We start from the raw sequence: 25,641 nt of genomic DNA, 5'->3' as shown, positions 1-25,641 counted from the left end.
AGGAAACAATAACGGCTCTCACACAACAACAAAGGACAGAAATAAAGAGAAGCCTGGGCCAAGGTCTGGGAGGGGTCTCAGGGCTGAGCATCCACATCCCAGGTAGATTCAAGAACTGAGGACATTTCCTTTCCCAACCAGGAAGCTCCACCACAGTCATGATCTACTCAGCAACAGTCTGTCTGGTGAAGTTAGTCAACACGGGGCCCCAGGTGGGCCCTGCTGGCTGGTCAACACCACTAATTAGCCTCTGCTGCATTCTCAGATGCAGGATGTGGTCTCAGACGATTTCTCCTAGGAATCCAGAACAAGGTCAGACTGCCTTCTGAACTTCACAAGGGCTCATCTTGATCCTCCATTTTAGGTTATTTATCTATAGCAGCGGTTCTCAACTTGTGGGTCAAGACCCCCTTGGGGGTCAAATGACCCTTTCATAAGGGTCGTCTGAGACCATGGGAAAACACAGACTTGTGGTGGTCTTAGGAACTGAGACACGGCTCCTCTATCCATTTCCAGGAGGGTCCGCCCACTTGCAGATACGCCCACCTACGATTACCGGGCCTAAAAACTGGTACCCATGCTACACCATGCTTCAAGTCAAAATTTCATTTACTGGCCATTAGAAATAAATCTTTCACAAAATAGAATCACATATTGTTTTTGTGACAAATCACTATGCTTTAATGATGTTCAATTTGTAACAATGAAAATATATCCCGCCTATCAGATATTTACATGACGATTCATAACAGTAGCAAAATGACAGTGATGAAGTAGCAATGAAAATAATTTGATGGTTGGGGGCCACCACAACATGAGGAACTGTACTAAAGGGTCGCGGCATTAGGAAGGTGGAGAACCACTACCCTAAGCCATGTTTGGTGACCCCAGATCCAGAGGCCCTCTCTTTGACCACTGCGAGAGTTCGTCTTTTGTCGGGATGGGGAAGGGGATCGGGTCTTTGGCTGCTTTTTAAAACAGCCTTCAGCCAGTCCGTATCTCAGCCCCTACTTTTATTCCTGCTTCCAAAGCCCTCCGTGTATTGTTCATTCCTGAGCTGCTAGGGGCTCTGGAGTCTAAACTGGGTGACCCTTTGTTTTTCCCTTTGCCCATCTGGAGCGGATTAACTTCCATGAAGGCGCAAGCCAGCCAGCATGCGTGTTAAAGGTGGCATTACAGGTCAGCAGAGTTATACATGGCCCGACATACAAACAGGCAAGCCTGACCTAGACTGATCCTTCTTCGAAGTTTTCACTTCCTTGTGCAGAACTAATTATTATGTTGGATTCTAACATTGCTTCTGAAAACAAAACCAACACCACCAACAAAACCCCACACACTTGAACGTTGCATGTACACTAGAACCCAAGAATGGACTATATGTTTGTACAACCTACGAACGGGCGACGCACACACGTGTGGAGGAGGAAGCCGGTTGGAGAAGGCACAGCAGTAATTACACTTGCCTAGAAGGCAAAGTAATTCCCAGCTGTATTCTCATAGTATTTTCATAAGGAAGTCAACAACAGGGGAAGAGACGATCATTCTGCTGGACTCAAGCCTCGAACGACAGCCAAAGCGGGGTGCAGGGTGTCAAAGCAGGAAGAGGGGGAAGCTGGAAGAGGAAGAGGATGGTGACGGCGGCCAGACATTGTCCGACCTTGATGCCCCTGTTCTTTGGGATTTGTTTGAAGACAGATAAGCTTCCCACGTCTTTCAAAGACCGGTTATCATAGGCCTGGTAACCATGAGTACGAAACGAAAGTCCAAACACTCCTCCACATAATTCTTTCTTCATATTACTAAACTAATAGGATAGCAATTAACACATACCCCCCTTCAAATGCACTGCGACCAAGGGAGAGTGTTCCGTAACCTTGCCCACCCCTTGGGAAAGAAAGGAGGGGGAAACCCTTTGTAGAAAGAAAACAATTCAACGGACTTTCTCACCACCAGTGGGAAAGATGTAAAGGAGGCAAGAGGACTCGAACTGGCCAGGCTGACAATGGAGCCCCAGGCTAACTGTGGGGAACCCTGACTCTTCTCTCTCTCCGGCACCTAGAAACGGCCCCTAGTGTGCATGGGGTGGGGGTGGGGGGACTTCAGAGAAGTGCTTGCTGGGCATCTGTGGCATGGTTTCCCTTTTCAATGGACACTTCCCCAAACAAACAGACTCACTGCCATTGAGTTGATGCCGACTCACTGGGACCCTATGGGACAGGGCGGAACTGCCCCTGTGAGTTTCCGGGACTGTAACTCTTTCTGGAGTAGAAAGCCCCGCCTTTCTCCTATGGAGCAGCTGGTTTTGAACTGCCAACCTTGCAGTTAACAGCTCAATGTACAGCCAAGACGCCACCCAGTCTAGTTCAAATCAGGACGTGGTCTTCCAACAAGGGAGGCAGACGGGTCAAGAAAGCGGTTACCTTTATGCTGATAAGACAGGAAGCTTTAAGCACCCTGCCGACGGGTCAATGGCCGTGACTCCGTGGCTTTCACAGAGCAGCACTTCTGCCCATGGACAGTTGCTTGGGCAACCCCCCTTCATGCCAGGGGTGCTCAGCCTCGGTTAGAATTGCTATGGAAGCAATTAAAAATCCGAATGCCGGGTGGCACCACAGGCCAATGAGATTAAACAAGAATGGGCAGTGTGGGGCGGGCACCAGTGGTTTTAAAAGCTCATCAGCCAATTCCAGTGGTCAACAGAGGCCAGGAAGAAGTGACTGCTTCCCTTCACCGGAGAGACGAGGCCATAACCACTTGGTTCTGTGCTTCGAAAAACTTTGGAAGGCATAGATGCCACCAGGACCCCAAATAAACCCCAAAACTCACAGCCGTAGAGTCGATTCCAACTCATAGGAACCCTATAGGACAGGGTAGGGCTGCCCTGGTGGGTTTCTGAGACGCTAACTTTATGGGAGTAGAAAGCTCTGTTTTTCTCTCTCAAAGAGGCCAGTGGTTTCAAACTGCTAGCCTTAAGGATTGCAGCCCAATAATGGAACTATTAAGCCACCAGGGCTCCTTACCTGGTCCAGTGCCTGTAAATAAGAACTGGACTAACCTTCATCAAGAGGTGGCACCTTCAGGAGGAACTCCTCCCAGGGAGAGAAGGCACAGCGAAGACCACCCAGACCCCTCCTCACGGAACAGATGACAACGCACACGGGCAGGGAGGGACAGGGCTCGTCTTACTTGCTCTTGGAAGTCACCCTTGTTTCCAGTCATGTGGGCAATGAGACCTTTTCTGAGTATGTGACTAGAAGGGGTGTTGGGGCTGCACGTACGTACTTACGCACGCACCCCCGCTGTCATGCTCTGTCACATGAAAATTCACGGGGGGTAGCAAGCTCACAGCCTGGTTGAGAGTTCTTAGGTAGAATAGCCCCTGGAAACACTCATCTCATCCATAAAGCTAAGTGGCTGGACCGGGTGTATGAGAGACTTCTCTCCTAATGCCAATACACATTTGAGCATTTCCCCCACTGCTCTTAGATCCTGCAGGATTCACAACCTCATGTGCCAATGGGTCCCAGGAACATCTAGAAGCTTCTCTAGGTCATTACGTCAGCTTATGTCCTGGCACACGGTCCTGGGCCTCTCAAATACAGTAATAGCAGAAAATCACCACGCCTGGCCTTTACGCTTAAAGAAAACCAACATCCCTTAGATGCCATGTACGTACAACTAAGTGCCACACACGAGTGGCACACCTGCCCTTGGACTAATGAGGCCTTTGAGCAGGGTGTGCACCGCAGCATCACTCCCAGGGCGAGCCGGTGGCCCACCTAGGCAGCCTTCCCGGAGACCACAGGGCTGCGGGTGGAGGTGGCTGCGCTCAGTTATCCCAGCAGCTTCTGGGCCAGAATATGCTCTGTTCCGTGCAGGGCAGAGAAGTGCAGCGGGACCAATCCGGGGAGGAAATGAAGATCACTTCCCGGGGAATGGTAGGCCCTCTTTCCTCCGGGATCACCGAGGAGGTGCTAGAAATGCAGAAGCCAATCAAGATGGAATCTTAAACATGTTCTGTGTGTCCTTGTTAAATGTGCGCATTCACTGTGTGCCCGTGTGCCGGCGGGGTACCTGGTCTGCACTCAGTGGGCATTCACTGTGTGCCCAGGTGCCAGCAGGGTACCCGGTCCTGCATTCGGTGGCCATTCACTGTGTGCCTGTGTGCCGGCAGGGTACCTGGTACTGGGAACAGGGAGATAACAAAGGCTCTGGGGCATGCTGGGTCCAGAGGACAAGCCCTGGCCTTAGCACTGCATCAGCGCCCCACCGCTGCATGGAATTCTGTACTTCCAGGTGCCACAACCCCTATATCCATAAAAAGGGGTCCAATAGCTGCCTTACGGGGATCTCGTGAGGATTCTATGAGATGGTCTGAGTGCTGTGCATTACTGGTACACGGCCGGCTGTTCCTGGTGGCAAAGACTCCCCGTGGATGGAGGAAAGATACACTAAACACAAAAGGGATGTGCGGGAGAACTCCTGGGGTAATAACAATTTCAGAATAGTAATGGGTCACTAGGTACTCTCCCGGGGGAAGCTCCTTCCTTATGCCTGAGGGCCAGTACAGGGAGGAGTCCTGCTGTGCACTCCTTTACCTTACCAGGTGAGACGTGATGCCCAGGTGAGTTCCAGTGCCACTGAGCCTTGCAGAAGCCCAGGCTCTTGGCATCAATAAGCGTCGTGACAGCAACGTTCCTTTGCCTCGTGATGCGGGAGAAAGAGCTCAGGAAGCTCCAGGCTCCCCTGGTTCCATCGCTTAACTAGAAGCACGTCTTTGGCAGGGGTTCGGGACAGTCACATGCCATCTTCCCAAGAGGATTTGTCTCCATGTAAACCACGCGCTTACACACGAGCAGGAAGATGGAAACAGTGAAGGTCCACCAGGGCTGAGAGGATAAACAACCCACAGGGCACACACACAGGAAAAGAACGTGAAGAATAACAAAAGACCCACGAAACATCTCACAACGAGGAGGGCTTGGGGGATGCCATGCTGAGTGGAGGAAGCTCATCACAAAAGGCTGCAGATTGAACAAAGCCATTCTCAAGAACAAACAACAAACAGGAAGAGGTTTCCACGCAGCAAAAACAATAATATGCTTTAATGGGTATTAAGAGATGGGAGAGGGGAAGGAGGGAAAATGACTAACTAGATAGAAGACGGGCATGAATCCCATTAACAGTAATTTACAAAGTGGCCACAGGCAGATAGACCTTCACCTGGGAGGTGTGTGAGGGTGTGAAGCAGCATGCCTACCTGCACACACACGGGTGGTTGTAGATATTTCTAACATATATGTGCTGCATGTAGATCATATATGAAAGAGTATACAAAAGGGTACCGTCATGGAAACAGACATAACACCAAATAGTTCACGAGTCCCTAGGCTTGAAGGCAAAGACCATGGGCTTGAGGGACATCTACATCAGTTGGCGCAACAGAGTTCATAGACGTGTCTGTATCCTACTTTGGTGAGTAGGGGATAAGATCTTAAAAAGCTTGCAAGCAATCACTCAAGATACTTTGTTGGTCTCCTCTCACAGAGTGTGCGAGGTATACAGTTTCAACTTGATAAAAGAGTGAAGGGCTGAGTTTAGCCTGTCAATCAGGTCACAGCCTGATGATGCCTCCTTGTGGGCGTGGCCTTCCCATGAGCATTCTGGGAACTTCCTCTCTTTCTCCCTGGAAGGGGCCACACTCTCTCTACTTCACTTTCCTGTGGTTGAGACACTAGGAAAGTTGTAGGATCCACGTGGAAATCCACGCCAGCACTGAGATGCTTCCACCCCCACTGGATCCACAAGACTTCATCCATTGGCCTGTGATCTTCCTGCATTTGGCAGCAATGCATGTGCTGTGTGAGTCTGAAGAGGAATTTATGGACTAGTATCGGACTTATGGGCTAGTATCAGACATATGGACTTGATCTGGACTGGGCTGGTATGTTTTCTCAATATACAATTGCTCTTTGACATAAAGCTCTTCATATATATAAATACATATATATATAATGTATGTGTATGTGTCCCTAGATTTGTTTCTCTAGTCAACCCAGCCTAACACACAGTTCAGAGGGGGTTACAGAAAACCAAAGACTCAAAGGAGCCATAAGCCCCAGGGCTCAGGGTCCATCTGAACCATAATACGACATGACCCGGAAACCAGAAGAACTAGATGATACATCCTTGAGACCAGAAAAACTAGATGGTATACGGATACACACCCAGTAGCTTTGACTAATATATCACAACAAAGGGTCCTGGACAGAACAGAAAAGAAAAATCAAGTTTCTAATAAAAAAGACTAGACTTACTGGTTTGACAAGAGATTGAAGAAACTCCAGAATGATAACCATCCCCTCTCCCTTCCTGACCTGGATTGAGACCATTTCCAGGGACCACCTCTTAGTGAAACAACAGACAGGCCCATAAAAGGAGCAACAGCACTCAAGAGAAAGGGGTTCCTTGGGATGACACAAGACCGAATTGTAGCCTTCCAATTATACAAGACCAAAAACGGACGCACCTGCCCAAAGATGAGAAGGGAGGAAGGAGAAAATCCAGATGAAAGGAAATGGGGGATCCAGGGCAGAAATGGGGAGGGTGCTGACATAGTGGGGGGGATGCTTTATTTTACATATAAACTGCTGACTGTGGGAAACGAATTTGCTCTGTGCACTTTCAACTGAAGCACAATTTTTTAAATTATTACAAAGGGGGGGTAGGCAATATTGTGAAATTCTTTGTCTACGATGGACTGTCAAGTGGAGTCATCCAGATGAGCCCACGTACGAGGAGCTCAGACAACGCTGGCACTCACACGCTCAGCCTGGTCCATGGACTTTGGGAACGGCACAGGCGTGGGTCAGAGCTCCAGCAAGCTGTCCCAAACTCTTATTCTTGTAAACAACAAAATAAGTGCCCAAGGCTTGTGGGTGTGTTGACTACAGTCCTTTGGCACTGCTCAGCTGGCCAGCCCGATGAATTAGGATATACTGGATCCTTGTAAGGATTTGACTCCTCTTAAAAGGCAAAGTTTTCTCTTGAGATCCTAAACACACAGAATGCTTCTCATGTGCAGCGTCTGCAAAGCAGGCTCACATTGTACAATGGGCTTGCTCCAGAAGGACCGAGAACAGGCTGGATGGACGACTGCTTTCCAAAGTGCACCCCCTTTCAGACTAGGCTTGGGTGAACTCAGTTCAGAGTCACATCAGTCTCAGAATGGTTTGCAAATTGCAATCTCAGAATCTATGTTTTAAAATGAAAACAATCCTTGGGCTGGAGAAGTCTGAGAGTTCATTTAACCACAGGAAGACTTCCTGTACTGGATTTCTGGAAGCGTTCAAAGGAAAGGGAGAAAGGCTACCGTGAGCTCAGAGGGGAAAGTTGACACAGCGCTTTCCTAGCGCAAGTCAAGACCATTGCTCGGGAACACTGAGTTCTGATAAGGTGCAGAACCAGTGTTCTCATTTCCTCTTTATAGAAGTGGTGCCTGGAATATAACAAAGGAGCCTGGGTGGCGTAGTGGCTGTGCCTTGGGCTGCTAACTGCAAGGTCAGCAGTTTGAAACTACCAGCTGCTCTGAGGGGAAAAGGTGAGGCTTCTAACTCCCATAGAGTTACATTCTCAGAAATGCATGAGGGCAGTTCTACCCTGTCCTATAGGATAGAATTGACCCCAGGCAGTGAGTTTGGTTTGGGGTAATGTAATAAAGGCCACAGGCCAAAGTTTTGAAAGTTGAGGCAGAGATGTGTACTCTCGGGGCAGTGTCTGAAATGTTTCCTCAGATACTCAACAGGTATGGTCACCAAATGCACTGATGTAGCAAGAAATAAACCACACCTGGCTGGGGAAGGTATCCCAAAGGTAGCTATTAACTATGTCTTCCGGAAGTTGCTTCTGTAACTGTAATCTGTCGGCTTACAAACTCATCATCATCATTCTTAAGTGTCAGTGGAGCCTTCCATGAGGTGGCAATAATTCAAGTCTAGTCCAGTAGGCAGGGCAGAGGTGGAGTTGCTCTTCCTGTAAGATCAGCCAGGGCACCCCGACCATCCTGACCACTGCCAAGTGCAACTCACAATCACAGAACAAACAAGGATAAACCAGGAAGTGAGTACCAGGAAGCTCAACCCAATTCTCTTTTCCCCGTTGGTTAGATGAATTAAATTCTTTGAAACAAAATATCCCATTTTCCCCCCGACACAGCTTCTGATGCTTCTATGTTGTTGGCGCCTTAAGTATATACGCTGTGGCAAGACACTGATGGCGATGCCACTCCCAACCACAGTCTGGAGAGAGAGTCTCCAGACCTGTCTGGAAGGTGTTAAAAAAACACCCCTTTGCCACGAGACCCAAAGAACTAGGTGGCCACTCTTATTAAACATCGTGACCCAGGAGTCCATAGGAAAATTCTGATCAAAAGGGGAGAGATGAGGATCAGAATTGCAAATGCTCATGGAATTTAGTCTTTCTGGAACCTCTGAGTCTGGATGGGCAGCACCAGCACCACCCCCCCTTGCCCTGAGATCGCCTTTAAACCTCAGAACAAAACTTTCCCCTGACGTCTTCTTAAAACTCAAGCAACTGTTTAGCTTAAACTGGTAAAGAGTGGTCTTGAGCCCCGTACTCTTTTCTACCTGGGACCAAACAAAAAGTATTAGTTATATGGGACCAGAGCGACTCTAGAGCGTAGATACGGAGTGTAAGAGGCAGTGAGTCTGTGTGATGGGGAGGAACACGACGGTGAGCATGAGTGCGCTCCTTGAAGAATCTAATCAGCATCACAGAACGACTGTCTAGGTAGAAACGGTTGATGTTCTTGACAAAAAAAATAGGCATTTAATATCCTGTTACCAAAATGAACCAGGGTTCATTTTACACGAGTTGTGTTTTAAGCCAAAGCCTCCCAGCCCCCATTAAAATACTTATTCAAACCGATTTTCTCTCTCTTGGGAAGAACTTCTAATCAGAACAGCTCTTTGCTAAAAATATACCTGAGTCGTTTACGCTGCTATTCCTCTTGGCATAAGCACTCCGAACCACCTGCTCGTACACCTGAGCCCCGATTGTTCTCATGTTGTCCCGGATCAGGATGCCTTGAGCTTGCATCATGAAGAGGTAGGTGTTCACTGCAGGAAAGAGAAGCGAAGGGAAAAGGGGGTGAATGCAAAGGCAATCGGAACACGTAAAAACAAACACAACTTACGGGTTTCTTTCTTCTTTGGAACCTCTCAAACCTTGGAGCTCTAAAATCCGACAGTGCCCTGTTCTTATTTTCCACTCAAGGTCACTGTTTTTAGGAGACCGGCATGCCTTAGGTCCTGGGTAAGGTTTAAGGAGTTTCTGTGAATATTCAGCAGTTTCCTCCCCCCAAAATTTTTTAATTCCACTTGGCCTTTGAAGTTCCAATCTGTGTTCTAGCGATGTGGTTACCAAAACAACTTTTATTAATCAATTATTTTTAAGAGGCCTCTCTGCTCTCTTTACGTTCCCCTCCTAAATGTTTGCTGGCCAGTACACACAGAGGGAAAAACCAGTGCTCGTTCTGCCGACTGGAAACACGTCCATTTCAGTCCGCTCCTAGCAGTCTTTTTGGAAGTGGTGGCTGATGGCTCCAAGTCTTCCCAGTGGGATTTGCAGAGATGGGAAAAGAATGCCAGAATGCCAGTCCCCACTACCCGCTGGCTCCAGCCCAGATGCCCAGAGCACTGGGGTAAATGGTTCAAGTGTCAATTAGAACAGACTCCTAACAAATGGCTATTTAGATTCCCACAGTTCCTGCTCCCCTTTTTCTTAGGCCTTTTCCTAGCCAACTTTCCACACACAATCCTGCTGAACTCTTTCAGTGAAGGAAAGATGCTGTATATGGTAATTGTGAAACAAGAGGCTATCATTTGTAAGTAAGTATATTTTACAGCATGATGTGAAAGTCCAACAACAAGTGAGTGTATCCTGACAACCTTTTCCCCTAAATTGTATAACACATATTCTCTCTCTCTCTCTCTCTCTCTCTCTCTCTCTCTCTCTCTCTCTCTCTCTCTCTCTCTCTCTCTCTCTCTCTCTCACACACACACACACACACACACACTTTGTTTAAGCAGAAAATGTTCTAACCTTGTATAGATCTCTTGCCTTTTGTCACTGAGTAGTATACGAATATTTCTCCATCAGTATTTGCAGATGTGCAAAATCGTACTCCACTCAGGCATTATTTTGTTACATGTACTGCACCAGTCCTCTACTTACAGATATTTGGGTTATTTCAAGGCTGTATAATAAGGTATCACCAAAAAGCTCTGCCATCCCACCCCCAAAACGCCCAACTAGCCTTTATCTGCCAACAAGCCGCATGGCATTGAAAAATGACACTAACTGGGACTTGCCCTGTCACATAAACCCCCAAACCCACCCCAAGACGTCTACCTCAATCTCTTTTCATTAATGTAACAAGGTGTTGCCTCAGCACCTGTTGCGGCCAGGCCAGGTCCTCTCCAACATGGCCAACACTATTATTTTGGTGTTGTTTTGTGTATGTGTGTGTGTGTGTGTGTGCTAGATATTTTTAGCAGGCGAGAGAGGGGAGCATGGCAAGTCCCAGATAAACACCCCATTTCCTGAGGCAGGTGAGTCCACAGGCGAACTGGCCACGTAATCAAAGACAATCGGGCTTCTCTCGTCCACAAGGAAACCGAATGCATTTCCAAAGGAGAGAAAGTCTTGAGTGGCTCTCCTAGGGGGAATGAGGATCACGGGCGTTGTTTTAAACTGTGTTTAAAGCTCCCCAAACGAGCACAGTCATAACCTTTAAACAGTACTCCGCCAACATACAAATCAACAAGACACAGATGTCAGGTCCTGTTGGAAACACTTCCCACGCCTACTCCGTCCTCCGATCTGCTTTCAGACCAGATTGTCAGCTCGTCGCTGCTGGACTCCTGATTCCTGCAGCCGTGTAGGCTGTTGTCCTGTGCGGACATGATCATCACACTCGGAGTCCTCCTTGCTCCGCAGGCCGGCATCTAACTCTGCCGGACACTCACTCACGGAAGGGTCTGTGCCACCACGTGCCCACTTCAATCAAGAGCACCCTCACCTGGCTGCCTCACCAGCACTGCACACCTTGGAGACATGCTGGGAACGCTCAGAGTCTGCTTACGGCTTTCTGTAGCCTCTATCTCAACAATTACTAAGCATGGGCCCTGGACCGTCTGCCGGGCATCTACTTCACGTTTGGGTCTCACTTGCGCTCATTTTGCTCCCGTTGCCGCAACCCGGCTGCTGCTGCTCACCAGCCTTTTCCATCGATAAGTCAGTCTCCTGGCATTTATAAACGGCACTAACTGGGGCTTGTGCTGTAACATAAACCCCCAAGGCCACTGCCATCAAGTTGATTCTGACTCGTGATGACTGGACCTAGCAGAATGGAACTGCTCTTTAGTTTTTGAGTCTATAAACGTCTTTACGAGAGCAGCCTCATCGCTCTTCTGTGCAATTGCTGATAAATTTGAACCTTCAACCTTGAAATTAGTGGTCCAACTCCTAACCCCATTCTTAACTGCATCCAAAGGCGATTCTATATTCATTTTAAAATATGAATAATTACCAAAGAGAGAGTATGAGAATGTTTTCCTATCCTGCACAAGTCTGTACCCAACAAAACCACCCCCCACCCCTACCTGGCCACCACATTGGTGGTAGACTGTAGGGCTTCTGATGCCCCACGCCTGGACCTCAAAGCCTGCCCCCACGTAATTCATCATCTTAGGAGAGCCATCTGTACCTGGATTTTCCTGACGACGCTCGATGATAACATGCTCGAAGTTCAAACAAAACCTATTACTGTTGAGTTGATTCCAACTCAGGACAGACTAGAACTGCCCCATAATGCAATGTCATCATGTAAACAACCTTGGAAATGAGGAGGAATCAATTCAATAGCAGGTACCCTGGTGGCATCATGGGCTATGTATGAACTGAGCTGCTAACCTCAAGGTCAGGAGTTTGAAACCACTAGCTGCTCACTCCGTGGGAGAAAAGGAGAGGCCTTCTACTCCTCATTAGATTTAGTCTTGGAAACACACAGGGGAAGTTCTACCCCATCCTAAAAGGTCACTATGAGTCCAAACTGACTCAAGAGCAATGCGGTTTTTGGTTTGTTTGTTTGTTTGTTTGTTTGGGGTTTTTTGGAGGGGGGGGGTCCTTTTTTTTTTTAAGTCTTTATGGAAGCTGCTGCCACTTCTTTCTCCTAAGGGGCATCTGGGAGTCACTGGATAGATTCAAACCACCGCTCTCTCGGCAAGCAGCCAAGCATTTAGCCATAAACTAATCAGACAGTATTCCTAAATTCACTTAGAACCTCAAATGCGATGCTACTTTGTGTAAACAAACTGTGAGGTTTTAAACCCTATCTTCTAACTTACCCTCACTCTGTGAAAGGGGACATTTTACAGATCTAGATTTGTGTGTGTGTGTGTGTGTGTGTGTGTGTGTACAGGGAAGTGACATCATTGACAACACTTGGCCCTAGGCAGGGGCTCGGATGTAATACACAGGGGGCCTGGGCCGTCAGTTCTGGTTCTTCAACAAGACATGCTACGTTGACATGCCCTGCACATAAGGGGCAGTTTAAAAAAAAAAAAAAGATGAATGGATGGAGTTTAGAAGTTGTGGTAGTTACATAATATGTCAATTTGGGACTTGAGAGGATTAAGATTGAAGGGGTGGAGTCTAGTCTGTCAATCGGATTGTAGCCAATGAAGCCTCTTTGTGGGCATGGCCTTCTCCTGAGGATTCTGGGAACTCCTGTATTTTCCTCCTTGGAGGTGGGAGATATACTTTCTCTTAACTCACTCCCTTAGAGATTCTCTACTGACAAGGCTGACTCCCTGTGAGACATCCCTGAGGAGAAGCCACATGGACCTACCTGATGCAGCCAGAACCCTAGACCTGGAGAAGCCACACAGAGACAGACTCCTATCAGTGCTGAGATGCTTACAATGCCACTGGATCTATAAGACTCCCCACCCACTGGCCTGTGATCTTCCTGTATTCGGCATTATTGCATATGTTTCGTGAGTCTGAAGAGGACTTTATAGATTGGTATCAGACATATGGGCTAATATTGGACTTATGGGCTTGAACTGGACTGGGTTGGGATGCTTTCTTAATGTACAATTAATTGCCCTTTATATAAGTCTCTCTCTTACACACATATGAGTTTCTATGGATTTGTTTCTCTAGTCTATCAGGACTAACACAGAAGTGAATTTACTTTATTCCAAACGATTTTGTTTGGTGCTTACACAGGTGACGGGTTACACCAAGAGGCCAACATTACACAAGGACGTCAGAGCTTGCCAATGATTCGCCGTGAAATAAGAAACCAAACACGATGCTTTCAGAAAGAGGAGGTGGTTTCACACTGTGGTCGGCACTGACTGGAAGGGCACTCCCCATGCCAATGCCAGACTCATCATGAGACTTAACCGTTGGCGTGGGCCTAAGGCTCCTTCCTGTGAGGTAAACCGGCCCTTCCTTTGAGGTGAGCAGCATGCCCTGGTGGCGGAAGTGGGCTCCTGACGGAGCTAACAGCAAGGTTAATGGTTTGAACCTGAGAACGAGGAAGCTACCTGCTCCTGAAAAGCCTTGAAGCCAAGAAGCCCACTGGGCAGTCCCTGGGGGCCCTACGGGTCACTGTGCCAGAATCAACCAAGTGATGAAACCAAACTCCCGCATGAAACAAATTCTTCATCCAATCACCCTGCTTGCTGCACCACCTGCCACAGTTTACATCCAGGAAAAGGTTTCATCTCAAGTCTTTTCTGGCACTTAGAAAAAAAATCAAAACCAAACTCGATGTCCTCGAGCCAATGCCACTCAGAGCTCCCCCCTCCCCCAGCCCCCAACCCCAGGACAGGGCAGAGCTGCCCCGTGGGTTTTCGAGACAGTAACTCTTTAAGGGAGTAGAGAGCCCCTTTCTCCCTCTTGCAATGAAAAGGAGGCTAAATCTGAAGCCAGCACACCTGCTCTGATTGACCTACCAGTTCTACTAAAGCCGCAGTTGGGACTGACCTCGTTCACAGCCCAGGGGCTGTGTGTACTCCAGCCGGGTCAGAGGAGAGATGAGCTAGAGTGGTCACTTCTCAGCTGCAAAAAGTAGAGGCAAAAAGGCAGCCGCGGATCGCACCAGAGCACAATTCCACGCAGCCTCTGAAATCCAGTTCTCGCGCACCTGCTGTGGCCAGCAGGCAGCACACACAGTGCTGGTCACAGGAGGTAGTCGGTACCTATCTGCTGTACATAACCTTTCCTTTCAACCGAATACTAATCAAATGGCTAACTTAGTGATTAGACCCCTGATGGTATAGAGGTTATAAGTTGGGCTGAGATCCGCATGGCGGCAGTTAGAGACCAGCAGCAGCTCCACGGGAGCAAGACTGGCCTTTTAAACTCCCTTAAACAGTTACAGCCTCGGAAAACCCACAGGGGGCTCCTATGAGTCAGCACTGACTCAATGGCAGTTGAAAGAATTTGGTCAGTGCGCTTAACACTTGGGTGACAGCCCCCCATGCCCTGACACCTTCTTGAACACACTGCTACACAGGTGGGTGGTCTTTGAGAACAGAAATGGAGACCAGAGACCAAGGGCTGGGGCCACAGGTCTCCTCTGTCTATCGCCACCTCCCCTAGGCTTTCCAGCTTCCCTTCGCCACTGCACCGGGCATGGCCGCTGGCTTCCTCCCGCCTCCAAACAGCCCCAGATGGAGGAGTGTGTGGGGGCTGTCCTCTTCCCTTTCTCCAGGACTTCCGACCAATTCCATCCAGGTCGACCACCTGCTGAGAACTTGTCCCCTCCACTCCAGATATACCAAATCAGAACCTACATTTTCAACACGATCCCCCGCCCAGTTAACCTGGGGGAGAAAGGAAAGTTCTCAGCAGGGCCCAGCCTGGACTTTTTCTGCCGGCCGCCCAGGGAGCTTGCTGAACTAAGCTTACAGGACCAGGAGCCCCGATGGCACAGCGGTCAAGTGCATGGGAAGGCTGGCTGAGCAAGCCCAGCAGCTTCTCTGGGAGAGCAAGATGGGGACACGATAGATACTCTGTCCTACAGGGTCACACTGTGAGTCGAAATTGACTTGATTCCAGTGGGCTCAATCTATGGGGAGGTGGGCGGTGTAGATAGCAGATATTTCTACCACAGGGCAGCACAGAGCCTGTCTGTGCCACAAGGGTGCCCAACATTCAGACAACAGCCAGTTTTCTTCACCAAGGGCAGCGGCGAAAGCTGGGTTGGAACCAGACTGAGCGTGCATTCAACTGTTCAGTGCTAATGCCTTGCTCATCCAGGCTACAGCCAGCAGCCCCAAATCTTTGACCCCCACACAAAGCTGCAGGCTGATCTTGCTTAATTGCAGACTTAGCCACACGGTTCCTCAGCTTGAATGCTTTCTCTCTGCCTCACTGCTTCCTCCTGTCACCCCTGGGCTCCTTCTGCGGCCAACGTTCTGCTTCCCAAGCCCTCTGAACCCTTCATGGCTCAAGGAAGCCTTCGGCACCTAGACCGGCCTTCAGACAATTGGGGGCTTGCCTCCTATTCACATTTTGTCTAAAACCAAACAGCAGCTTAACTCGTTCCAACGGTTTGCTTTAAGCAGTGTGCTCTCTGTAACAGTGTACACGGAACTTTAACAGTCTATGAGGAACTCTGGTGTACAGGGGGGTTATGCATTGAACTGCTAACTGCTAGACCAGTGATTCTAACCCACCAGCAACTCTGAGGACAAAAGATGAGGCTGACTGTTCCTACAAAAATTTAAAGTCTCAGAACCCCCACAGTGCAGCTCTGAGTCAAAATCAACTCCGTGATGGTGAGTCTATGGGATCAAACTGACAACAGCAATTGGGGGGTGGGGTGCAGTGGCTCTTCTGACCAAAGTCCCTAACTCCCACTAAATGATCTTTCCCTGCATGGATCTGGAAAGAAGGTGGGGAAGACACTGAAGGTGGGGATTCACCTGTGACTAACTGCGAACAGGATTCCCTGGAGCACCATCCTGCTGTGAATACACAAGCCCTCTGAGAGACAGGCGGAGGGATCTCACCACCAGCAAGAGCCAGGTGTGGAGGGCATCCGAGACCCCTGCACAGTGAGCCTCCTGGATCCAGAGGACAGGTGTAACATGAGAGCAGCAGCAGCAGAACCAGGAGCCAGAGTATGGGACAGTGACGGACTTCCTAACCCACGGAGCGAGCAGAGCTGAATGTTTTTGTGCAGGAGGCTGGCTTGAGGAGTGGGGTGCCTCTGGGCACTTAACTGGGGAAGCTGGACTTGCTGACCCACAGAAGGGGAGCTGAGAGCCTTTGGGCTGAGGCTTATTGGAGTGGGGTGTGCCTCTGGCACTTAATTCAGGAAGCTGGGTTTGCTGACCCACGGAGCTTAAGCCTTCAGGAAGCACTGTGCATTTTATCAGCAGACTTGACAGAACTTTGTAACATGTTCTGATAAACAACCCTGAGCATTTCTCAGTGGCATTAAAACTTGTTACCTTCCTAACAAACCCTTGGCTGGTGAGTTTTGTCTGTGAGTTCTGTGTAGCAATTGCAAAGGATATTGGAACCTAGAGACCAACTAGAGAAGTAAAACACAAAACGCTAATTATTACAACAAGCCAAAAAAAAAAGTCAACAAGCCACTCCAAAGCTTGAAAAAGAGCACGGGGGCGGTGTTTCTGTGAATGAGGGAGAACTCGTTCAGATGAGGAGGGTGCTGACAGGTGTACCACCTGAGGACCGTCATCAATGCCACAAAGTTGTTCGTGGAAAACCAGGTGAATTGGTATGAGAAGGCTCTGGTAGATTTGTGGGGAAATGGCAATGAAGAGATAATGGAATTTCCCCAGGAAATTTCTGAAGCACCCCCCAACACACACACACACACACACACAATATGTTTTGTTGGGTCTATTTTCTAGAGTAAACCAATAGGTCTGCGGTTCAAGTTAGCCCCCAGCTCTGCCCTCACCGAGGACGCACATATGCACGCACACTGGCATTCCATCAGGGTTCAAGGTATCGCATTTGGAAGCCACATCACTGTGAAGTAGAAGTCATCCTGATGTGTCATTTCACTAAGAAAGTCAAGTTCACCAGAGGTAATTTGCCCAACGTCATAGTGAAGTCAAACTTGGAGAGTGCTTTCCAGTCATACGGTTCTGATCAACAGAGGCTGAATCCACTTTGCTTTGTGTTCTTTTGAACCAGTTGTAAATGGGAGCCCCGAGGTTAAATCCGTTATTTCAATAAATACGTACAGAGTGCCTACTCTACTAGAAGGAGCCTTGGTGATATAGTGGTTCCATTTGGGACTTACCCACAAGGTCAGCCATTCAAAACCGCCAGTCACTCTGAGGGAGAAAGACAGGGCCCCCTACTCCTATAGAGTTCCAGTCTTGGAAACCCACCGGGGCAGTTCTACCTTGTCCTATAGGGTCCCTCTGAGTTGGCAGTGAGCTTGAGGGACCTACTCTTCTGGGTCCTTTTTAGGCCTGCGACTGGGCCACTGGAGGGTGGAGGGGGGCTGGGAATGAGTGAAACAGCACAGTGAACTGACATACTGCAACAGGAAACTGTAAATGCTAAAATAAGACCATGTTTGAGTCCAAGTTCAGTCAGGAATGTGTCCACTATCTAGACGGAGGGATCTCTTATAAAGTAAACCTGGAGAATGGACATTCCCACCCAGAGGCTAGCCTCGGACCATGGCTCTGGGAGCAAAGCACAGGGTCTCACTTCAGGGCCTTCACGCCTGTCCTTCACCTTCTTGGGGAGGCACTCGCTCCCCCCCCCGTTAGAATTCCAGCCAGCCTCCCTGTCCCGGTGAGTCAGGTGACATGACTTTCGGCTGACCACGCACATTAATAAGTGACTCTGACTCATACAAATTCCTCTCAAAATACAATCTGACATTCCAGATTGGGAGCCAAATAATGATACGTTTAACCCAAGAGGGAGAAACAGTCTTATTCACTCAAGAGTTCTAGTTTCTCCTCAGTGTGGTGTGTGCTTGACACTTGTTCCATTTGCCTCCGAAAACCACCTGAGATAAGAATGCCATGCCTGTCCTGAAGATGCTTTAAAAAGCTCTCACACTCTACACACCTCCACCCCCTGCCCTGCTTTATTTTTCTACTCGGCACGTATTAGACATTATTTGTTGACATCCCCCCCTGCCCCAACCACTAGAATGGGAGCTTCACGAGGACAAGGGTGGTGGTCTTCTTGCTCCCTCAGTGCCACGCCCTGGGGTACCAGGATGTATCTAGAACGCAGACGGTGCACAGTACATATTTGCACAAATGAATGACTGCGTTGGGACAGTCCACAACGGAGTCTTCCAAACTGCAATCATCTTCGGCCCAAAGGGAGTGGGCACGGCATGCCGGGCCTAGGAGGGGAATCCGAAATGTTGCAATTAACCAGCTTCACTGTGCAAATCTGTTCTTCAAGGAATTCTACAATTCCTTCTGGCCAAGTGAACATATTCCCATTCCTTGTGGAGCTTGTATGGTCCTTCAGAGGATGTATGTGTCTGCTTAAAGTCTTGTTTAAGAAATAAGAGGATTTTATATATTTTTTTAAACTTACGAAGACATTCCGACTTAAACAAGACGAAGACAAATCATCTGATGAGGGAGACGAGGAACCACAGGAATGTGGCCCCTTAAAAAGGATCTGAAGAAGAGGGGAAACGTCACAGACTCATGACTGGTGGCAGCTCCACTCCTCTCGGAGGCAGGTGGGACCCCAGACCGTGACTGGGACATGCACACGATTGCAGATTAGAACGGCTTGCAAAATTGGTTCAGGGGCCTGGGACCAAGGCAGTCTGGGTATGCCTCACAGTTACATTCGCCCATGCTATTTTCACAGAAGGAAACACTAGAAAGGTGAGCCAGAAACCCATCAAAACTACTACTCTGAGGAATGGGTTCAGGGAACAAGGTGGAAGGAGGGGCTAGAGATAGGTCTGAAGCTTCCCCAAAGAACCTTTGGGTATTATTTTAAGTGCTTTACCCATTTTACAAACTAAAGCAAAAACAAGAAAATACCCCAACTGAATATACACAGAAATAAGTAATTCTAGCCATTGATCAATCTGAAAGCATAACTCATAGAAAAGAATTCATGTTACTTTTGATCAGAGAAACTGTCTATTTACAAACCTGGCTAGACCGGAGCATGCACACTGGTACAGATGGGAATCCAGGGCAGATAAGCCCCTCAGAACAGTAAGGAGAGTAGCGATACCATGAGGGTAGGGGGAAGGTGGAGGAGAAAGGGGGAACCGATTGCAATGATTGACGCATACCCCCGAATGAACAACAGAAATGTAGGTGAAGGGAGACACTGGATGGTGTAAGATATAAAAATAATAATCATTTATCATTTATCAAGGGGTCATGAGGGTTGGAGGGTGGGGGAGGGAGGGGAAAAAAGAGGAGAGGATACCAAGGGCCCAAATAGAAAAAAAAATGTTTAGAAAATGATGATGAAAACATATGTATTAATGTGCTAGATACAATGGATGTATGGATTATTGTAAGAGCTGTAAGAGCCCCAATAAAATGATTTTTTTTTTAAAGAGAAACTTTCTGTATATTCTTAGTAGGAGCTACACTGAGGACACAAAGAACTGCAGGGAATCCTAGAGCTTAGCATGCCTAGTGGCGAGAGAGTTGTTGAAGCGGGCAGTGACACAGGCTCAAAGCATCCCCTCACATGGGAGGTCTGGGTGACCAGGAAAAGGGCATCTCTACCATCCAGAGAGACCTATGAGGTCACCGCCTGGACCCCACGCTCCAACTCAACAAACCCAGAGTTCGAACCTGACCCTGAGCGCCTCTTAATGTGACGAAACTGACCAGACAGCAGCTCCACGCGCAGGCTCTCGCAACTCCACGTATGAACAATGAAAGCAATCTGTGACGTATGTGGGGCATTCTGCACAACAGTCAAGCTAGACTCTTAAATGTAGTGTCATGACAAATAGCAATAAAAAGACTGTCCTGGATTGAAGAACCATAGCCACACACAGTGAATGAAACCTGAGCGCATGAAAAGCAAATTGAACTCACTGTCCTGGAGTCCACGCCGCCGCCCAGGAGCCTACAGGATGGGGTAGACCGGCTCCTGTGGGTTTCCGAGGTGGCCGCTCTTTACAGGAGGAGGGTGCCTCGGCTTTCCCTCAAGGAACAACTAGTGGTTTTGAACTGCAGACCCTGTGGTTAGCAGCCCAACATGTAAGGACCCGCCACCACCGCTCCTCCTGACTGAATACATAACGGGGGTGGGAAACGGAGGGGGTCTGAAGGTCATTTGTGAGAAAACCAAGGGTGCCGATTAGACATGACGAGGTTAATACTAAGGTGTTTAGGAGTAACCGTGAGGAATTTTGTTCTTAGGTGAAGTGCATGGGGGTGTTCATAGGTCAAGCCTCACACCTTCAAGCCGTTCACTAAGGAACTGTGCAGACAGTGTGCACACATGCGCGTATGTGCAACAGCTACAGCAGCATATGTGGCACAATGCCAGCCACTGGGGACTGCGTACATCGTCAGTGGGCTGAGCAGCTTAGTTACTATGGGTTACAGAAAGGTCTTGTCCAGGTTGTCCCCCATATTACATGCCAGACCTACTACACTGCCTGCTACACCTGGTTGACTATACACTTGGAGGTCAACTGCTTAAAGGTTATCTCCCTGAGGGAGCAATCAGACTCTATAGTCTGTCCCACTCCAAGTAGGGCCCACTCCCTTCCAATAAGGATAGTGGGCTGTTCCCCTACAGGAGAGCCCAAAGACAAGGTCACGCCAACCCAAGGAGGACCAAGGCTAGGCTGCCATCTTGAATCTAGAGTCCGTCCATCTTGTTACATGTGTACCCCCCCCCCGCCAGCATCTCCCCTTCCTATTGCATGTACACCCCTAGCTCGTTCCTCTCCTATTGCACGTATGCCTTCCTGTGATGACATAATTAGGGGACTTGCATGTCCCCGAAACGTATATATGCTGTGACTGGAAATATATTCGCCCGTTCTGCACGGACGTGGCTGCTAAGATCATGGCCGTCTGGGAGGTGAGCAATTGCATGCCCCATCTTGTCTGATGTCTCTTTAATCTTACCCCTCAATTATACAACTGCCCCTTCCACCAGTTCAATTGTGGGGACTGGTACCCACAAATTACGTTTGTTTCTTTTTCTTAAATAATTGTGTTGGGGGCTCATATAGCTCTTATCATACTACATACTTGTATCCATTGTGTCAAGCACATTTGTACATTTGTTGCCATCAGTTTCAAAACATTTTCTTGCTACTTGAGCCCTTGGTATCAGCTCATTTTTCCCCTCCCTCCCTCTCCCCCTCCCTGACAAACCCTTGATAATTTATAAATTATTTTTTCATGTCTTACGCTGACTGATGTCTCCTTTCACCCACTTTTCTGTTGTCCATCCCCCAGGGAGGGGGTTATATGTAGATCATTGTGATCCATTTCCCCTTCCTCTCCCCACCTTCCCCTCCTGGTATTGCTACTCTCATTATTGGTCCTGAGGGGTTTATCTGTCCTGGATTCCCTGTGTTCCCAGCTCCGTAGAAGCTCTGGTCCAGCCAGATTTGCAAGGTAGAACTGGGTCATGATAGTGGGGGGGGGGGGGAGAAGAGGGAGTATTAAGGAACTAGAGGAAAGTTGTATGTTTCATCGGTGCTGTACTGCACCGACTGGCTCATCTCTTCCTTGTGACCCTTCTGTAGGGGGATGTCCAATTGTCTTCAGGTGGTCTCCACTCTGCACTCCCCCTCATTCACAGTAATATGATTTTTTGTTCTTTGTCATTGAAGTCTGATACCTGACCCCATCGACACCTCATGATCACATGGGCTGATGTGCTTCCTCATTGTGAACTTTATTGCTTTGAGCTAGATGGCTGCTTGTTTGTCTTCAAGCCTTTAAGACCCCAGATGCTATCTCTTTTGATAGTCGGACACCTTCAGCTTTCTTCATCACATTTGCTTATGCACCCATTTTGTCAGGAAGGTGAGCATCACAGAATGCCAGGTTATTAGGACAAAGTGTTCTTGCATTGAGGGAGTACTTGAGTTGAGGCCCAATGTCATCTGCTACCTTGATACTTAACATATAAATATATGTACATAGGTCTATTCCCCTATCATTATATGTAAATATATTTATATGTGTACATGCCTGTATTTAGACCTCTATAAATGCCCTTTGCCTCCTAGTTCCTTCCTCTATTTCCTTTTACTTTACTCTTGTCCCACTCTCATGTTCAGCCTTCACTCGGGTTTCAGTAATTCCTCTCGGTTACATTGCCCTTATTCAAGCTCTACCAGGTATCCTGCACCCTGCTCACAGTTGATTTTAGATTACTTGTTGTTCCCTTGCCCCTGGGTTGGTTAACCCCACTTCCTTTCCTCCACCTCCACCTCTCCCATGTCCCCGGGAACAACTGGTCCCATTGTTTTCTCCCCTCGATTGTTTATCCCGCCTATCTAGACATACAGAGACAATAATAAGCACAAAAACGCAAAACAAAACAACAGAAAAAAAAAAGAAAGCCCATAAATAGTTCTGGGTCTGTTTATTGACCTTTAGGCGTGTTTTCCAGTTGAGTCTGATGGGGTGCCAGGCCTGGACCCAAAGTCTATTTTTGGTATTCCCTGGGGACTTCATTGCTTTGCTCCCCTTGCTGCTCTGTTGCACGCCCTCAGCGTTTCACCCCAGTGTGGTGGGGGGTCAGATCAGGCAAAATTCCCACACTGTGCCCCCAGTGTTGTCCCTCTTAGCTCAATGGGTGAGAGACATCTTGTCTTGTGGTGGGGCCGGTCCTATGGTCCTGTGTACTGGCTGCTCTGAGCTGGAATATTGTCCGTGGGGCTTGGTGGGCCAGGATGTGTTTTACTCTCGCTCCTTCGCTCCTGTGTGCTCTCGTCAGCCGGGCCCCCCTCCCTGAGCTGTAGCTTCAGTGCTGTCCTCTGCAGAGCATTCTTCTGGGAGGGGAGATGTCCACGTCGTTGGGATTGGGGCCAGCTCCAGTGCATTTGTTCTAAAAGAACACTGGGCGGTTGTGAGGTAAACGTGTGGCCATAGGTTACTGTCCTGTCAGACTTAGAGCAGAGCTTATGGGTGGCAACAGCACTGCACTGCCTGAGAACGCCACCTGTCCCAGAGCATATGAAAACCGCAGCTCTAGAACACCAGCCAGAGACACGAGGATTATTTTACAATGTCTCTCACACTGCAGCCCCGACACAAATGAGTCAGAATCCTTTCCCGGCCAAGCGTTCATTCATTCACCCAACATTGACATCCCATGGACCAGCCGCTGCCCTCTGCTCCGGGGATACAACGACATGAATGCGCACCAAGCCCCGCTATGCTCGTCTCGGGGAAGAGCCAGACAAAATCCCATGGCCAAGGCTGTGCTGGGGAAGCACTCCGTGAACACGGCAGGCTATGAAATCACGCCTGGAGGGGGAAGGTCGGAAAACCCGTTCCCAGGAAGAGAGGGTGACTCCAGACTAGGGCCGTGAAGAAGACGCTCTGGACACAGACAGCATAAAGGAAGAGCAAGGGTCTGAAAGGAGGAAACACGGTGAGAACGGAAAGGGCGAGGTATGGTGGGAATGAATGGTATGCATGGTCCACAGAGAGAGATCAATCAGGACAATTCCCCAAGGGCCTCCCATGGTTCTGAGGAAGGTATGCACCTCATCCTGAAAGCAGTGACGCTGAAGAAGCGTCTTGGCTTTTGTCCAGGGGGACAAATAGGTTGTCAACCAAAATAAATGTACCCCTATTCAAAGTCCGAGACTCCAGAGGAGATCTGAACTTGTTAGGATCTAAACCCCAGTTCCTTAAGGCAGCGGTTCGCAACCTTCCTCACGCCACGACCCCTTTCATGCAGTTCCTCGCGTGGTGGTGACCCCCAACCATAACATTATTTCCGTTGCTACTTCATCACTGTCGTTTTGCTACTGTGATGAATCAGGTGACCCCTGTGAAAGGGTTGTTTGACCCCCCCAAAGGGGTCGCAGCCCACAGGTTGAGAACTACTGCCTTAAAGGGAAGCATTTCTGTGGCTAACCCGAACATGGCTGGGTGGGTATGTGGAATCTCATTTGATGACTCAGAGTTCAGTGTCCGAATCTTACAGTGTCAACACATTCCCGCTATATGAAGCAGCAGGGAGAAGACCATGTCTTCTACGATCCTGAAGGAGAGAACATCTGTGGGTCAGGAGGTGCACATGAGGGCTCCTGACCACAGCCAGGAGGAGTGGCAACAGGCTGGGGGACAGCCCAGTCGGCAAAGGTGTTGTCTGGTGTTCTGGGTGGACTTGCTGGGCCAGGTTTTCCTCCCCTGGACTCGCTCACAGCGAGCACCTTTGTTCTCAGTTTCAGAGACCGCACAATGCACAATGGGTGATTTATACAGCATCGAGCAGGCTGCAGGACAGCTCTGGATCGAGCAGGCTGCAGGACAGCTCTGGATCTGACCTAGGGCCAGAGGATGGTTCTCACTCATCCATAAGCCTGCACTTTCAAAATAAAGCAAGGGGCAGGGAGGAGGGGAGGGAACAGAAGGAGACCAGAGCTGAACAGGAATACACGGGGAAAAAGGGGGAGACTGAGCATTCACACGCCTCGTCCGTTCATCAAATACACGGGAATCAAAACTACGGGGAAGTAGACGGGCGTCATCACAGGCTCTCCCTCAACATACTTCTTACCCAGACCAACCCGAGCTCATGCTCTCCTGTGGAAAAAGAGCCCACCTCTCCCACCTACAGAGGTGAGTTCCCATAAGTAGGCACAAACACTGAGTTCTCTCTGTGTCATGCCTAATCCCTGTGTGCGTGATTTCCTTGCATCCGTACATTGGCGTGTGGGTCATTGCCCTCGTTGGATTCAATTTTATTTTACCCTCATTTTAGATATAAAGGCGACTGAAGATTAGATAATTAACCAAGGTTTCACAACAGGACACTCTCAAAATTCCACAGCAAGTCTTAGTCTCCTGAGGCCCAGGTTTTGGCACATTGCATAGTGCTAACCACAAGTTTAGCAGTTTGAAACCACCAGCTGCTACACCTTGGGACAAAGACGAGGCTTTCTACTCCTGCCAAGAGTGACAGTCTCGGAAACCCAGAGGCGCTCTACCCTGTCCTCTCGGGTGGCCATGAGTCCGAATCGACTTGATGGCAGTGAGTTTGGTTTGGGTATATCATCTCTGAGGTCCTCAACACCTGAGAACCCTTTGAAGCCACTGCCATGCGTCCTGCCTACACTTTGCTTACTGATGGCTTTTATTTGGATCCTCTGCTGCCAATACCTCACGTGTAACTGGCTTCCAGTCGTCCACCTCAGTAGCGGAAGTCTCTATACTCAACACAGTAGACCCACTGCCACAGAGTTCATCTCAACTCGGGGGCTCCAGGAAGGATGTCCGAGGTGTCAATCGCTATATGAGCTGACGGCTCCGTCTTTTTCCTCGGGAGCTGCTCGTGGATTTGAACTGCCAAAGCAGAACTCTGCTCAGCACAGCATGG

General features: G+C 48.8%; 1 protein-coding gene across 1 annotated transcript in view; it reads right to left on the bottom strand.

Annotated features, from left to right (window-relative positions):
• Positions 1 to 25,641, bottom strand: part of B4GALT5 (beta-1,4-galactosyltransferase 5) — an 82,433-nt gene that overhangs the window by 11,479 nt on the left and 45,313 nt on the right. The window contains exon 2 of the mRNA XM_075528580.1: positions 9,006 to 9,140. Within this exon, the coding sequence (XP_075384695.1) occupies positions 9,006 to 9,140 (135 nt within the window). The remainder of the gene's footprint in view (positions 1 to 9,005; positions 9,141 to 25,641) is intronic.

The sequence above is a fragment of the Tenrec ecaudatus genome, chromosome 12 (assembly GCF_050624435.1).
Source record: "Tenrec ecaudatus isolate mTenEca1 chromosome 12, mTenEca1.hap1, whole genome shotgun sequence".
NCBI lineage: Eukaryota > Metazoa > Chordata > Mammalia > Afrosoricida > Tenrecidae > Tenrec > Tenrec ecaudatus.
This window is presented reverse-complemented; position numbering and strand designations above follow the sequence as displayed.